Here is a 15,210-nt window from a genome sequence, read left to right as displayed (position 1 = left end):
AGTTTAATTTTTGTTTCTGAAAAGGGATGTTGTCCTACTTCGCTGGGTAGTCATTAATACTGTGCTGAAGTGGGTGCTGGAGCGTAGCAAATGCAATCATGACGGTTTACATCTTCTCTGGGGTTGGGTGTCATTTCAATGGAGTGTCTTCCCTAATAACTTCAAGAGCAGGAATGGAGTCACCATCCAGTCTTTACCAGAGATAGATGGCCATCTTTGGATTTCCCATCTGGGGACTCCCTAGGTAGGACTTGTTAGTGCTACCAGTATGTAGTAGGTAGGGGCAAAGGTGGACTCTTCTCAGCAGACCCCTGTTTTATCCCACAGGCAAAAGTTATCCCTCAAGAAGGGGCCATCTCTTCTGCATCGGGTGGTGGCCGGGGCTGATGGCAGGGGTTTGAGTCCCACACTGGGTGAGAGCGTGGTGCAATGTGCCAGGCTGGTGACCATCGGATGGGCTGGGTAGTTGGGGCCAGCTAAAGAATCAGAAGGCATCAAAGGAGGAAATAGCTTGGGGTGAAGAGCCTCAGGAATGACTTCTGGTTGCTATTGCTGATGACAGTGATCCTTAGCAAACAGGAGGTGTCTGTTGTCACTGCGAGGAGGATCTCTGGATGTAAGTTTCTTCCCTACCGTTCTCCAAAGAGAATATATGATCAAAGGGGCAGGCTGGCTGTGTATCCCAGCTTCCAGCTGCTGCCAGGCTCCGGAGCTCTGGCTTCAGTGAAACGCAATGGGTGGTGCACAGCAAGCAGTTTTCCCCTCCCACCCTGTGCCCTTTCCTGCTCTCCGTCTCTGTTTCCGTGCCCCTATCCGGAGGGGAAGGTTCCTCGGTCATTCCCTGTCCGGGTTGCTGTCAGGGAGGGGTGAGCATGTGGCACTGACGAGCTGGAGCAGCACAAAAAATACTTCTTTGTACCCTCTCTGACCCCTCTTTTCTTTCGGTGACATCTGACAGCTCATTTCCCCCTTCCATGGATGGTCCTAAAACCTTCAGGTACATTGTTGGATGAGGCTTTGAGCAACCTGGTGTAGTGGAAGGTGTCCCTGCCCATGGCAGGGAGGTTGGAACTGGGTGATCTTGAAGATCCCTTCCAACCCAAACTATTCTATGATTCTATGATTTTGGCCAGTGCCCCTGCCAGTTGCTTGTACCACTGAGACTGTTCCCTGCTGCTGAAGGGGAAGATGAGGCAGCAGCAGTTGGAGACCTCATAAGAACTAATGGATTAAGCAGTAAAACCTAGTGGAGAAAGTGCCTGTTCCAGGTGCCATTGGTAGATTTCTGGCCAGAAATGTGGACCTTCAGCCTCTGGGCCAAATGCGTCTTCATGGAAGGCACCTGCTGGCTTTGTTGGTGGGGGAGTTCCTTCATTGGAAGGGGCTATTTGAAGGAAGGGGCAACTCCTCAAAATTGAGTTTACAAACGTCAACTCCAACCAGCTGCTCTGGCTGTGTCGCTGCACACTCCTGTGCTGCCCTCGGGCTCTCCTGCACCTCCCGTCCTTCCCAGGCAGGTGTCCCCTGTGTTTCAACCTCTCCCCGGCTCCGATGTGACTCAGAATGGGTGTGATGGTGAGATGGGTGTCACTGGTGGGGAGCTGGGTCAAACTATGTCCCCGCTGTGCCAAAAAACCACCCCACCCTGGGGCACCTGGCCCTGCAGTCACGCGGGTCGCTCGGTCCTGCTCTTCCAGAACCGTGAGTCGCTGCTGTCCCCGATAACGCTGCTCAGCCTTCATCAGCCTTCCCCGAGTCTTCCATCACGTGGCAAAACTGCTTCAATTTTCCAGTTACCCTCTGCTGACACCGCCGGCATCTGCAGCGGAGCCGCGCGCCGCGTTACGGGTCTCAGCCGCTCTCGCCGTGCCCCGTAACGGAGCTGTTATCCATATGGAACGCTCTGGGCTTCGCCGGATTTCACTGGGATCTGCGACAGAATTTCCCAGGCTTTGCCAAATTCCCCAGTGCTCTGCCAGCTTTTCCTGCCGCTCCCAGAATTATTAGCCTCCATCTCGCGGGGTTTGGCTGTGTGTAACGTCGTGGCATCCCGCAGCCCTGGCTTCCCGCTGGCCCTGGGAAGGGCTGTCCCCAGCCTGGGGGCTCCTGAGCTTTATCATCAGCCCTTTGCCGGGGGGAGGATCGGGTCTGTATTCCCTGGTCCCTCCCATTCCACTCTTCCTTTCATCTGCTCCGTGCAACCCACATCACCTAACAGAATTGCTGGGGACAGCTAATTAGCTCAAGGATAATAATCACCCTCTGACCAAGGCTCTCCAGCCCTCCTGCCCTCCGTTTCCCTGCGTTGCAGGGTGCACCCAGCCCTCGCTGGCTCCAAGCCCTGATGTCTCCTCCAGGAAAACCACGGTGCAGAGGGCGAGTGGGACCACGATCTATGTCAACCTGCTGCAGCAGCAGCAGCAGCAAGGGCTTTTCTCGGGGAGGGCAGCCCCGCTGGGCAATTCCGGGTGGAAAAGGGCCTTTCAGACACACACGGCTGGTGTTGGGAGCAGGATGAGGCCGGTAGCACGGAGCCTGCAGCTGGTCTGGGGAGCAGAATGGTTCTGCAGCATCTTGAGCACTTCCAGAGAAGCTGTGGCTGCCCCATCCCTGGCAGTGTTCAAGGCCAGGTTGGATGAGGCTTTGGGCAACCTGGTGTAGTGGAGGGTGTCCCTGCCCATGGCAGGGGGGTTGGAACTGGGTGGTCTTGGAGGTCCCTTCCAACCCAAACTGTTCCATGATTCTATCTGTATGGTTAATTCCTGTGAGAAGATGGGGAAAGGAGCTTGTGCCTGCTCCTGAAACCTGGGGGGAGAAGCTGGATGTTGTGCTCTCGTGTGTGTCTGGGGAGGGAAGGGAGCACTGAGGGTCTGGCACAGCGAGGAGGATGAGGAGGTTCAGTCTCAGCCGGGAGGTCAGGCTCTGACCCTCTGCACCGGACGGTGCCGATGCAGTGCGACCAGGGGTGAGCCCAGACGATGGAGGTGTCCGGATGAACCCGAGGAGAACAGGACTGAGGAGCCCCAGAGCCCACCAAGCGCAGACAAGGCTGTGGCTGCCATCGGGCAGCACCAGGAGACCCTCAGGGTCTGAAACGCCACACTGGGGGAGCTGGGACCTCCATCACCCCCGGCCCCAGCACTCAGCCCTGCCCGCAGTGCCAGCACCGACCCCGGCTCTCCCCACCCAGCCCCGGTGAAGCACCACGTGCCAGCGCCACGGCGGCTCAGCCAACACCACGGGCCACGGCGGTGTTATCCCGTGTCTTTGCCAGCCTCATCACGGTGGCATCAAGCTGGGATGGGCTCCGTCCCTGTGGCTCCCTCTGAAGCTGGGTCAGCCCCGGCGTGTCCCCGGTGCGGCCGAGCAGCACGGGTCCCTCCAGGACAGGACTGCATTGCAGGGAAGGGCTGTCCTTCGCCGGCTCAGCGCGGCTGCTCCCGGCTGCCAGCTCCGAAGAGCGGCTCCAGCGCAGGGGCTGGGGGCTGGCAGCTGAGAACGGGGTGCAGGGGGCTTGTCTGGGCTACAGCCCGCGCAACGGGGCTTTTTGGAGGGGCAACACTGCAAAAACCTGCAAGGGCGAGTCCATGTCCGTGCCCTCAGCACGGGGATGCCTGGGCAGTGAGGAAACCCCCGGTAACGCAGTAGGAGAAATTGTTGGTGCCCCAAAGTGGGGGGACCCTGAGCCGGGGCGGACGGTGGGCACTCGCTGCCCGCGGCGGGTCGGGGGGGCTGTGGATGGCCGCGCACCCGCCGCTCCCCGCAGCCTTCACTGGCACACTGCCGGCTGCCTGCTGGGGCCGGGGTTATTTTTTATTTTTCCGTCGAGCGTACATGTCACCGGGGGAAGCTATTTTTGATAAAACAAACAAATCTTTCCAGCTTTTCTAAAAATAGCCATTGCCCTTTTTTTTTTTTTTTTTCCCTTCTCCCCCTCCCTTCCCAGCTCAGGCTGCCTTAGAGACAGAAATCCGCCTCGAGCCATCCAGTTATTAATACCAGTAAACAAACCCTTATCTCCGGTGCCTTGTTCTAGCAGGAACACGTGGGGGCGGGAGGCACCCGGCTGCCAGGAGCCCACATCCCCACATCCCTGCATCCCCGCTGCCGGCCTTGGCGCGGGCCCACGCTGCCCGTCCTGCCTGGCTCCGGCCGGCGGATGCAGCCGAGGCGGCTGCTTTGGGTTTGATTTGGGGTTATCCCTTGTGCTGCTGCCACCGCTGCCTTGAGCATCTCATGGGATGCAGGGAGGGGGGCGATTTTTGCCCTTCCAGGTGCTGCAGACGCTGCCTTCACCTCCTGCCCCTCGGCATCCCCATCCCTGCCTGCATACAGTCCCCGTGGCCCAGGAGTCAGGGGGCTCACAGCACAAAGGGGGCAGCTCCCACCCCACAGCAGCACACTGTAGATGGTAAAAATTCAGCTTTAAGGGGAGAGAAGGATTTGCAGAGGCTTTCAGCACAGGGAGAGACCCCGCCAGGCCCTGGGCGATGGGCGGACGGAGCATTTCGCAGCAAGGAGTAAAAAGAGAAATACCTTTTATTACAGATAAAAGCCCCGTGTTTCTAGAAAGCCCCACTACGGGACAGGCACGGGTGCAAAGCGCTTGGTGCCAGGAACATGGAGCTGCTGCAGAGTCCTCCACCTCCTCCTCCTCCTCCTCCTCCTCCTCCTCTGGCTGTCAGGCCCCAGGAGGGCGCCGGAGGTCAGTAGCAGTGCGCAATGGTCTCCATGTTGAGGAAGCGGACGTGCATCTTGGTTTCGATGTCGATCCCCTGCCACATCTGCAAGGGGAAGGGGGTGAGCGGGGGGGTGGGATGGGGGCTCAGCCCGGAGCCCACACCCAACACCCAGGTCCCTGCGGCCACCCGGTGCCCTCCTCCCAGGGAGACGAGCCGAGATGCCACCAACCTTAAGGAAGTCTTCGAAGGTGATGCCCTCATACACCTGGTCCGGCCCCTGGGCACAGCGCGAGAAAAAACATTACAGCTGTCCCACACCAATGGGGTGGGGGTCTTGGGGCACTGGGTCACCGGGGGTGGGTCCTGTGGCGCTATGGGATGTGTCTCCCACGGGTGCGCAGCACTGGCCCCGCACCGTGCCCCATGGCCAGCCCAAAACTGGCTCCCAGAACCACCGTGGCTGCAAGGAGCTGCCTTTTTTATGAGCACTAAGAGGATGGTGCGTTGTGGGGTGCTCTTTGCTTGTCCCCCTTGGGCTCTTATAATGAAAACAACCCAACAAAACCCTGAAAGCTGCTACTTGCAAAAAAATCTTCTCCAGCCAAAGCAGCCCGGGGCCAGGGGAGATGCCCCGGGCAGGACAGACACCTCCCAGCCCCGTTTTTGACACCATCCTGGCACCTCTGTGCCACGGTAGAACAAGGAACCGGCTCCCACCATTTGTCCCACGCAGATGCTGGCTGCCTCCATCATGGCCCCGTCGGCGATGGACCGTGCCGACTCCTTCTCCAGGTGGGGGTTCCCAGACAGCAGCTCCTCCACCACCTATGAGGCAGTGGGTCAAAGCAGGGGCTGGGATTTCGGCGGCGATGGGGCAGGAGGGGCCATACGTTACATTTCTGTACTCCTGCAGCGTGATCTTCCCGTCGTGGTCCGAGTCGTACATGTGGAAGAGGACTGGGAGGGACGAGAGGAGCGCGGCAGGGTCAGGGGGGCCCAGTCTCACCGGCTCCCCCACCCCGGCCTCGGGCTTTGGCCAAGCCTCACATTTGAGTTTCTCTTTCCGGAAGCGATCGAGCTGCTCCTCGTCCATGTTCATCTCGATGGGTCTGAAGTAGGACATGATGGTCAGGAAGTCTTCAAAGTTTATCTCATCCGCCAGCCCATCCGACTCCTGCCGTAGGTTCCTGCCAAGAGTGGAACTGCTGGTGACGGGCAGCTGAGACCCCCCCCCAGCTGCTCATCAGAGAGCCCAGTGTGTCCCTGGGCAAACCCAGTGTGTCCCCAGCAAAGCTTTAGGGCTGGTTTTTCCCTAAGACTCAGCTTAAATATCTGCAATTTTTACCCTGGCTCAGTCCCAGCCTTTAGGGAGAAGATCTGTGCCCAGCCATGTCCCGCTTTCAGAGGGTAAACCCATCACCCCGACCCTCCCCGCGGTGCCAGGGCTCTTCTTACCGCTTGTCGAAGAAGGCATGGACGATTTTCCCCCGAATTGGGTTGAACTCCAGATCAGGGATGCTGTCGAAATTCTCCTTGCTGCAAACAAAACAGAGACAGCCCGAAATGTCAGGGAGCCACGGAGGAGGGAGATGCTGTGACAGTCACCAAAGGGCTGGGGAAGAAGCCCCAAAACCCATTCTTTCAAAGCAATCATGAAAAAAAAAAACAGTTTTGCATTAAAAACCTCTATTTGCCTCAATTCACACTGAAAGCAAGCCATGCTGCTGCATCAGGCTGTGCTTGGTGCAGCTACAAGGGATTTTTTGTCCCCACTAAAATGGGTTTTTGGGAAGCTCTGGGCCAGTGCTGGGGCCCTTTACACGGCTCCACCTGCAAATGGTTGCATGGTTTTCAAACAGTTTTCCTACAAATAAGGTCCCAAACAGGGCTTGACATGGGAAGGGAAGGAGCTTTTGCTGTTCCCCCCTCCCCTCGGCATCCCCTGCCCCGCACCGTCCCGCTGCATCTCACTGTGCGGACATCAGGTCAACCCTGTGCTTCGTGTCGCTATCGACTTGCAAAGCAAATCACCCAAGAAATAATCTCCGGGGGGGTGGGGGGGTGGAAGCAGAGGGCAGCTGGGCTCCCTGGCCAGCTCCTCGCGTGGCTGGTGACGCTGGTCAGCCGTGCCAGAGCTCAACGAGGAACCAAGAGTCGTGGCTTTGGTGCACAATTGCCTGCACAGACGCCGCGGAGGAGGGAAAGGGCAACTGCAAACCCAACCATAGCTGCTGTGTAGGGACTTCTCGCTCCCCAAAATGGATTTAAAAGCTGGGGGGGAGATGGGATGCTTGGCAGGAGCGACTCTTCACTCAGGCTGCTGCTTCACTGCTCATTTTCCCTCATATTATTTGCAATGTCACACTGCAGAGAGGATGGCCGCGGGGTGACCGGGAAGGACACACTCATCGTCGCACCCCGGGGAAGGCAGGTGCCATGGGTGATGCTTCGGCCAGCCCCTGGGGGGCAGGGATCGCCCCGGCAGTGGCGATGGAAGCTCCGTACCGGATTGTCAGCTGGTCCCGGCTCAGCTGCTTGAATCGCCGGTGCAGGTGCTCGATCTGTTCTGAGGTGACTGTCGGGGGGCAGAAAAGACAGAGGTGACAGGGGGTGAGGTCCCTGGCACAGGGCAGCCCCCGGGACACCCCTCTGCAGAGCTCGCGTCCTGCCTGGGGATATGAGGAGCCTGGTGGGCACCAAAACCTGCCGCAAAGCTTGTACCCTGAGGACACCACCAAAGCCCACCCTGCGTGGCAATAGCCAAAAGGCTGCCTGCTCCGGCACTCCCCCCGGCAGCGGGGCAGGGCCTTGGGCATTTCTTGGCACAGTTGTCCCCATCCCCGTTTCCCTTTGGTGGCTTCATGCAGCCCTGCAAGGTCCATCTTGCAGCGTCAGTGCCTGTGTGCTCTGTCCCTTGGTTGCTGCAGGGGGGTGACAGGGTGACACCAAGGGCTGGTTTATCACCAGTCTGGGGCTACAGAACTCCCCCACCCCCCGCCCGGACGGCACGGCATGGCGCGGCACGGCATGGCACGGCACAGCAGGATCCCACCCCAGTGTAGGATCCTCGGTAACAGACCCTTCAAACAGGCATGACCATTTAATTTGGGGTTTGTTGGTGCTGCAGGCAGGAGCCGTGCCCAAGGAGCACATCTCGACCTGCCTCGGGACATCTCTACATGCAGCTGAGAGGTTCACAGCTGTGCCGGGTGATGGAAAATAACACTGGAAAAAAGGGAAAAAAAGCTGCGAGCAGCCACCTGTGTCTTGCCAAGGACAAAGAAAGGCTGAACATGGAGGACACCCATTGGCACCCCAAAAGCAAAGCCAGGCTTTGAAATAGCTGCTGCCACTCGGGCAAAGCCGGGGCACCAGGAAGCCCTGAACCATCAGGGATGCACCAGCCCCGGGGCAGCACCATGACTGCACCCGCCGGAGCACCAGCCTGGGCTCGGGGCTGGAAGCAGAGTGCCCTGCTCAGCCACGAGCGCTGAGGTTACGGCGTAAGGCTCAGCAGCATCCTTTTCCCTCTTTAATCCCCCAACACAGCTTTTCTTTTTTTCCCCAGCTGTAACCAAGCTCTACAAACCCTCAAAGACACTCAGAGCCCGACTCTCTCGTACAAATATTGACAGTAGCAATTCCCAGGAGCCAGGGAAGCAGCTTTCGGCTCCGTTTCCAGGAGCTGGTGGCATCTGTCCCGGCGCCAGCTGGACCCAGGTGCTCGCTGCGGCCCTGGCCGGAGCTGGGTACGTGGCAGAGCTGTGCCAGCGGCTGGTCCTCAGCCCTTCCCGACGGCGTGGAGAAAGATAAAACCATATTCCATTGTAATCAAGGGGTTGTAAATGGTTAAAACAGGTCAATGCTGAGCTGGTGTGCTCGCTGCCTGGCTCCCTCTCTTTTATTATCTTTAAATCATAGAATGTTTAAATCAAATAATGTCCTTCGCTTCGTTTCTGACTCTTCTTTCCCAGCCTTGAAATAGAAACGGGATCGATCAGTCAGGCTGAGCATTTCCAGACCTTTATTAATGGGCTGGAAAACCCATCTGCACTTGTCGTTGGGGTTCTCTGCCTACCCCAGATCTCTGCACCAGACTTTTTGCAGGATGAGCCAGCAAGGTCAGAGGGGTTCCCCCGCAAAGCCCATCCAGGGGGTTCTGGGGGGGGGGGGTCCCCCCTCTGACTGGCTGCACGGGCACCACTGATTCACCCATATTCACTCCAATTTTGGCCATGGAGAAGTGACCTTTCGCTTTTGCCCTCAACAACATCGCCGTCACTGGGAGAGCAGCTGGGCCACCAGCATCTGGGACTTGGTTGCGCACCAAAATCTTTGATCGCTCGGAAAAAAAAAATGTTGATGTGACAAAAAAACCTGGCATCACTGGCTGGATGCTCACAGTCGGTCCAGCCCTGCTCCCTGTCCAGCCCACAGTTGCAAGGCAAAAAAGAGGGCTCTTCCTCCCTCTTTCCCCAAACCCAGGTCTTCCTCGCCTGGCTCCGAGGGTTGTGGTGCAGGGAAGTCTTTGAGGACGGCAGCGCTCAGCTGCTTTCCAGAAAAAAAAAAGCAGCACCTGCACCAAAGGGCAAAGGCTTTCCCACGAGAAGGACTGGCTCAAGGGCAGCAGAAGCTGCTTGTATCGCTGTGAAACAGCCTCAGCGCCCCGATGCTGCAGGCCCGTGTCCAAGCACGCCAATCTACGCTATAGGGGAAAAAAAAAAGTATTTAAACTGAAGGGCGCTGGGTTTGCTGTTTCCCAGCCTGCAGTGGTTTGTGCTGCTTGAGCAAAGGGGAGGAGATGCACTGGAGGGGCTCAGCTCCGCGTTTCACCTTTCCCGGGTGCAGGAAAAGATCACATCGTCCCGGCATGAGCCGCTTTGGCACCCGGCGCTGCTGCAGCTTTGTGATCACACATAGCAGCAGGAACGGGAACCAGCCCCCAGCAGACAGCTATAGGTGCCCCTGCGGCTTTCGGGGTTTAAAGCACTGGGGCAGAAGGCAAAGGACTGTGCCCCAGGCTCGTCCTGGGGACCCACAGGGAGCCCTGCCCTGTTCCTGCTCCTCCCAAGAGACCAAAGGTGATGGCAATGCCCTGCACGAGGTTGCACCGCAGCAGTAAAACTGTAAAAAAAACTTGCATTCCCCAGGTTTTTCCACCAGCAGCTGCAGCGCAGCAGAGCCCAGTGAATCCCACCGGCAGCACACTATGGGCACCCTGCTACACGCACCTGGCTCATGGCAGGGGGGGCATTGCACCCCCCTCCCGTCTCCAACCATCCCTGACGTCTGGTTTCGATGAGACTTTTTTGGGTGTTGCCTTTTGTAAACCCTTCTCCGGGACCGATTCCCAGGGGCACTCGGGCGCGAGGCAGGTGCCTCCCATGGGCAGGTGCCAGAAAAAGGCCCACGGGCAGCACTGCCCCTGCCAGAGGGGGCTGCTGCGGGCAGCCTTGGCAGCGCTGGCACAGCAGGATCCGCAGGCCAAGATGTTCCTAAAAAAACCTCTTCCCACCCTGGGCTGCAGGGCTGAGCCCACCCTGGGGTGCCCAGTGGAGTGCTGCGGTGCTCAGCCCTCCCTGGGAGAGGAGGAGGAGTGAGAGGGGAGGAAGGTTATGGGACCGGAGGGATGGGGGGAGGAGCTGGACCCTCCCTAAACCCGGCACATCCTTTGGCTGTGGACAGAGCTGCCACCCTCCAACGCAGCCGCCCCCCCCCTCCATCCCAGCCCGCTCTCGGTACGGCGGGAGCACCCGGATCTCTGCACCCACGTCCTGGGCCCCCCTGGAGCGATGCCACTGCCCAGCAGGGACACGACCGGGGTGGTCGTGCACCGACCACCTGCACCGACCCCTGCCTGGAGCCCGGGCCACGGCCCTGCTGCGACCCCCCCCCCCGCCGCTTTCTGCTCCCCTTCCCCCGCACTGCCGGGCGCGTCGCATCGCACTGGCCCCGGCAGCGGAGCCGGTGGCCCCCGGGGCCAAACAGCGACGCGGGGACAATTCCCCGCGGTGGCGGCGCGGGCGAAGCGCGGCCGGGGCTCACACGTGGGCGGGCTCGACGCCCCGGCCGGCAGCAGTGCGGCACCGGGGTGCGCGGGTGCGTCCCCGGGGGGGACACGGCTGCACCCCCCCGCCGGCCCCGGTGACATCCCAGCACCCCCGGGTGACATTCCCTCTGCCCCCCCCATCCCCCAGTGACACGCCTGCATCCCCCCGGGTGGCATGTCCTGCACCCGCCCCCCCGGGTGACACGTCCCCTGCGGGGCCAGACAGCCCGTGCCCCCCCCCCCGGGGGTGCGGTGCGCGGCGGTGGGGCAGGAGGGCTGCGGGGGCGGGGGGTGCGGATGTGGGGGGCGGGAGGAGGCAGCGGGAAGAGCCCGGCCAAGGTGCCCCCGGGCCGGGCTGCTGCGGGGCCCCGCGGCGGGCGATACTCACAGCCGGTGCGGTCGGCCAGCTCCCGCATCTCGGCGGGCACGGAGTGCGCGGAGCCCATGCCGGGCCGTGCCGGGCCGGGAAGCGGCGCGCCGCGGGCCGCTGCACTGGGCTCCGCCGCCGCTGCCGCTTATAAGGGCGGGCGCGGCGGGGAGGGAGGAGGTGGCTGCGCGGCTCCCCTGGGTCCCTGAGCTCCCCGCCGCTGCGTCGTCGTTAGGTTCCAGAGTTAACAGCCCCGCCAGCAGGCCGACGTGGATGGGACCCCCCCCCTAGGAGAGGGGGCAGCTCTCTCATGCACTGACGGGCACTTCAAGCCCCTGGCCGTGCCCACTCGTGGCTCTGGGCACTGCAGGACCCTGCTGGGACCGTTCCCCTGGAGAAGGGAAGGGGGAGGCCCCTGTGCCCCCTACTACCTGCCCAGCCCAGCTGCAGGCACTTGGGCTGGGGTCTCCCCCAGGCTGCCCTGCAGCGGCAGGAACCCCAGCTCCAATGAGCCCTTCAGCTTCTCCCATCCCTGGCTCTGCCCAGAGCCGCACAGGGACCTGGGAAGAAAAAAAAAGGGGGATAGAGGGGGTGGGAGCAACACAGGATCCCCCCGAAAGAGAGAACCCCAGCCCTCCCCAGGGCCAGAGGTGCTGGCCGTGACCCCAGGCAGTGCAGGGATGGAGAGGCAGCAGCAGGCAGGTTTTGCAGGGCCCGGTGCAGAGGTGGGTGTTTCTGTCACCGTGTCTCTGGCTGCCAGACCGGGCTCCGGCACTGGCAGCGACACGTCAGCCTCCCACGCGCAGGGAAGAGCGAACCGCTTTGAAGAGACAACGCAGCAGTTGGCAGAGGCAGCTCAGAAAGCACAGCACGCCGTGGCGGTGGGTAGCGAGTCCGTGTGGTTTATTTTTTTAAAGCCAAATACAAACAGGAAAGGAACCAAATCATTTCCAGCCTCCAGTTGTTCCAGACCCAATACAATACCTGTTTTTAAAAAAAAAAAAAGGAGAAAGGAGAGATGTCCCCATCCTGCAACGTGAGGGGGACCCTGGGGCTCACCTTTCAGGCTTGGGGCAGCCAAGTTCTCATCTAATGTGTCTTTCTGCCAAGCCCAGGCATCTCCAGCCGAAAGGAGGAGGGTAGGGGAAAGGGGTGACACACACCCCTCTCTGTCCTTGGCTACACAGCCAGTCCGTGTCCTTGTGTGGGGGACAAGCCAGAGCCCATGGAGCTGTGACATCCCTTGGAGATGCTCAAAACTAGTCAGGGCAACACCTGGAACAAGCCGGTGTGAATGTGAAAGTGGCCTGGAAGGGACCAGGAGATGGCCAGGGTCCCTCCTCCAGCCCAAAGCAGTCCTTTCCTCCCCTCGCCCTCCTGCGCTCAGCAGCAGGACCCAGGGGATGGAGCACCCCACCAGCCGTGGGCAGGGCTGGCTGACATGTCGGGGCTCGGCACCTCCGTTTTTTCTGTAAAGGCTGGTGACAAATTGCCATGGCTCATCACAGAGGCCACACTCCATGCCCTTGGCTCTGGGGCTCTCAGGGCACTCTGGAGCATGTCCTGACTGGCCCATGTTGGGATGGGTCCAGAGGGGTTGGAAGGGCTTCCCAAGAGGATGCTGCACCATTAGCTGTCCCTCCCCTGCCCCAGGGCATGCACCTTGCTCGTGCAGGGCAGTGAGCAGCTCTTCAGCCTCTCTCAGAAGCAGCAGCACATCAAGACATTGTCCTCTAAGGGAGGACAAACCTCCTCGAGGAGGCTGTTGCTCCCTGCTCCGGGAAGTCTGGGAATGGCACTACCTGAGCCACAAGACCCAGTGGCACCGCTCAAAACCAGCCCACGACTGCTGCTCAGCTCTCTGGACCTTTTCCTAATGATGCAGACAGCAATTAGCATGTGCTTCCTGCCCCCTCCCAGTCTCCTCTTTCCCCCACTCCGTATTTTTGTCCTTTGGCTTCCATAAAACTATTTTAACCTGGTAGCACCCTGGCTGTTCTGTCCACAGAACAGACAGCTGACAACACAAAGAAAAGGGAGAGGGTGGTACCCACTGCAGGAAACCCACCCCTCTGCACCCAGACACTTGGGACCAGAGGACCTGGTACTGCACCAGACCACCCAGGACAGCCTTTCTGCTCGGTGGGATGGCGGGCGAGTGAAGTCAGGTAAGAAAAGAGCAGCAATCCCACCTTCTCCATAAAGCAAAACATCCCTTTTCCCAAGTGAACTCGGCACAGACACGACAGAACAAATCATGATGTCGATGCACCTGTATCATCTTTAACACACGTACACTCAAGCGGACCCAGACATCACATGGAATGTTTGGGATCTGCTGCTGTCTTCCTGGGGAAATGGTGACTGCAGGGATTCCAGGGCTGCCAGGACAGGATGGGGGGGCACAGAAGAGCCACCTGATCCACTGGCAAACACCTAATGGGACCTCCATCAACTCAAAGAGGTGCTTCCCAGCTGTGCTGGACCTCGGGTGCTCAGCCTGTGGGAACTGACCTGCATTTCAAGAGGTTGCTCAAGCAGGAGCAGAGACACCCTTGTGCGTGTTTGTTTTTTTTTTTTTCCAGTTTTCCTTGGCACTCTGGGTGCTTTGGCTGAGGTCTCCCACAGCTACAAATACTTACGTGGGAACCCCTCCTCGCTAAGACTGAAGACTCAACCCAAGGCGCGCGACACAGCCTACTCCACAGGCAGCAGCAGCAGGAAGGCAGGATGAGGTGACGGGCATGCCAAACCCAACGGGACAAAAAGCAGGAGCCTTCACACACCCTTTCATTTTAGCTGAAGTCCCCAAATCAGACTTGGACCCTGCGCTGATGCTGTGTGGTGCCTACTGAAATGCCTCCAGTCTCTTCGGAATTTGGCACGTACAAGGCTGTGCGGGCGCTCCTGGATGGCACAAACAGCCACCGACGTGGTCTGCACAGCAAAGCACACAGGCAGACCCGCCCGAGGACACAGTTTCTCCACAAAGAACGTTTGTGGAAGGGCTGAGAGGTTTTAGCTTCAGGGCTGGCCGGGCTGCCTCGCAGTGTGTCTGCCCCCTGTTGCACAGTCACGCTCTCCTCCTGCACCCCAGGCAAAAACGGAAATGGTGGAGGCTGCGGGTGGGGGAGGCGTGCACGAACCGCACGCAGCGCAGCTCCCACGCTTCCTCCTCGGCCACACTCTTTTCAGAGTATAAACGTATGGTGGCCCCAGAAAGGTGGGCATAGTGGGCTCTGCCGACTAACCCGGGACCCCGTCGTAATGTACACAGCACGTTTTCAAGATATGCATTGGCCAGCACCAGTTTTCAGAGCAATTTTGGGCAGCTTTCTGTGGCTTTTTTTATGGCACGGGTCTACCCGGCATTCGGGCAGCACCTTTCTGAGGGCTCCTATGAACTTGGTGTGGGTCAATTCTCTTGACGCACTCGAGAGGGACAAGGTGTCAACAGACTGAGCGTTTGGCAGAGGGGAACACAGAGCCCCAGGAAGCTCACTGGCATCTCTGCTGACCCAGAGCTAGCCTCATCAAAGCTGAGGCTGGGAATGGGGCACCCAGGCCCTGCTCCTGCATGCCTGTTCTCAGCTACCAGCATCAACCTTGTGACTCAACAGTCCCACTCCCAACCTTGCACCCCTGCTAGGAATCTTTTGGGACGCAATTTCAACTCTCAAAAAGGGTTGGAGGGTCAGAGTCTACTCCAACCCTTAAAACCAAGAGATGGATTTCAAGATTTTGCCAAATGATTCCCTCCCCTGCTTTCAGATGGATCCATTCTGCTTCCATAGAAACTCTTCAGTCCCTTCCTCCTTCCCTCTCTCCAAGTTCATTTCAGCACAGACTTCTTTAGAGACATAGTTCTACTTGGAGTACAGCACCTTCACCATTCCTCAGTGCTAACCACACAGGGCTGTTCTTCCCAAAGCACCAAGATTCCTGGAGACCACCACCGCTCCGCCGGCAAAAGCACTGGGCTTTCAGTATTTATTTCTTGTGTTGAACCAGTATTTCAATAGGATGGCATGCAGTTCGAGCATTCTTTTAAGAGGAGGGCTGTGTGATTTCGCGTGGCGATACCTGAAGTGCTATAATGGACTAAGAGCATC

The 15,210-nt window shown here is 59.2% G+C and overlaps 1 protein-coding gene across 3 annotated transcripts; it reads right to left on the bottom strand.

Annotated features, from left to right (window-relative positions):
- Positions 1-4,655: 4,655 nt before the first annotated feature.
- TESC (tescalcin) lies at positions 4,656-11,177 on the bottom strand. 3 transcript variants are annotated; one of them, XM_086623493.1, is made up of 8 exons: positions 11,120-11,177; positions 7,188-7,257; positions 6,138-6,218; positions 5,730-5,869; positions 5,578-5,639; positions 5,400-5,507; positions 4,912-4,959; positions 4,656-4,784 (listed from the first exon to the last, which is right to left on the bottom strand). In XM_086623493.1, exons 1-8 carry the CDS (start codon positions 11,175-11,177, stop codon positions 4,707-4,709), a joined length of 645 nt encoding a protein of 214 aa, XP_086479619.1. In that variant the 3' UTR covers positions 4,656-4,706. The 3 variants fall into 3 exon arrangements, with proteins under 3 accessions (XP_086479619.1, XP_086479621.1, XP_086479620.1); XM_086623495.1 differs by having other exon boundaries at positions 5,730-5,791; positions 11,120-11,174; XM_086623494.1 differs by lacking the exon at positions 6,138-6,218.
- Positions 11,178-15,210: the final 4,033 nt, after the last annotated feature.

The sequence above is a fragment of the Tauraco erythrolophus genome, chromosome 19 (assembly GCF_009769465.1).
Source record: "Tauraco erythrolophus isolate bTauEry1 chromosome 19, bTauEry1.pri, whole genome shotgun sequence".
Lineage (NCBI taxonomy): Eukaryota > Metazoa > Chordata > Aves > Musophagiformes > Musophagidae > Tauraco > Tauraco erythrolophus.
The sequence above is the reverse complement of the archived record's forward strand: the minus strand, read 5'-3'. Positions and strand labels throughout refer to the sequence as shown.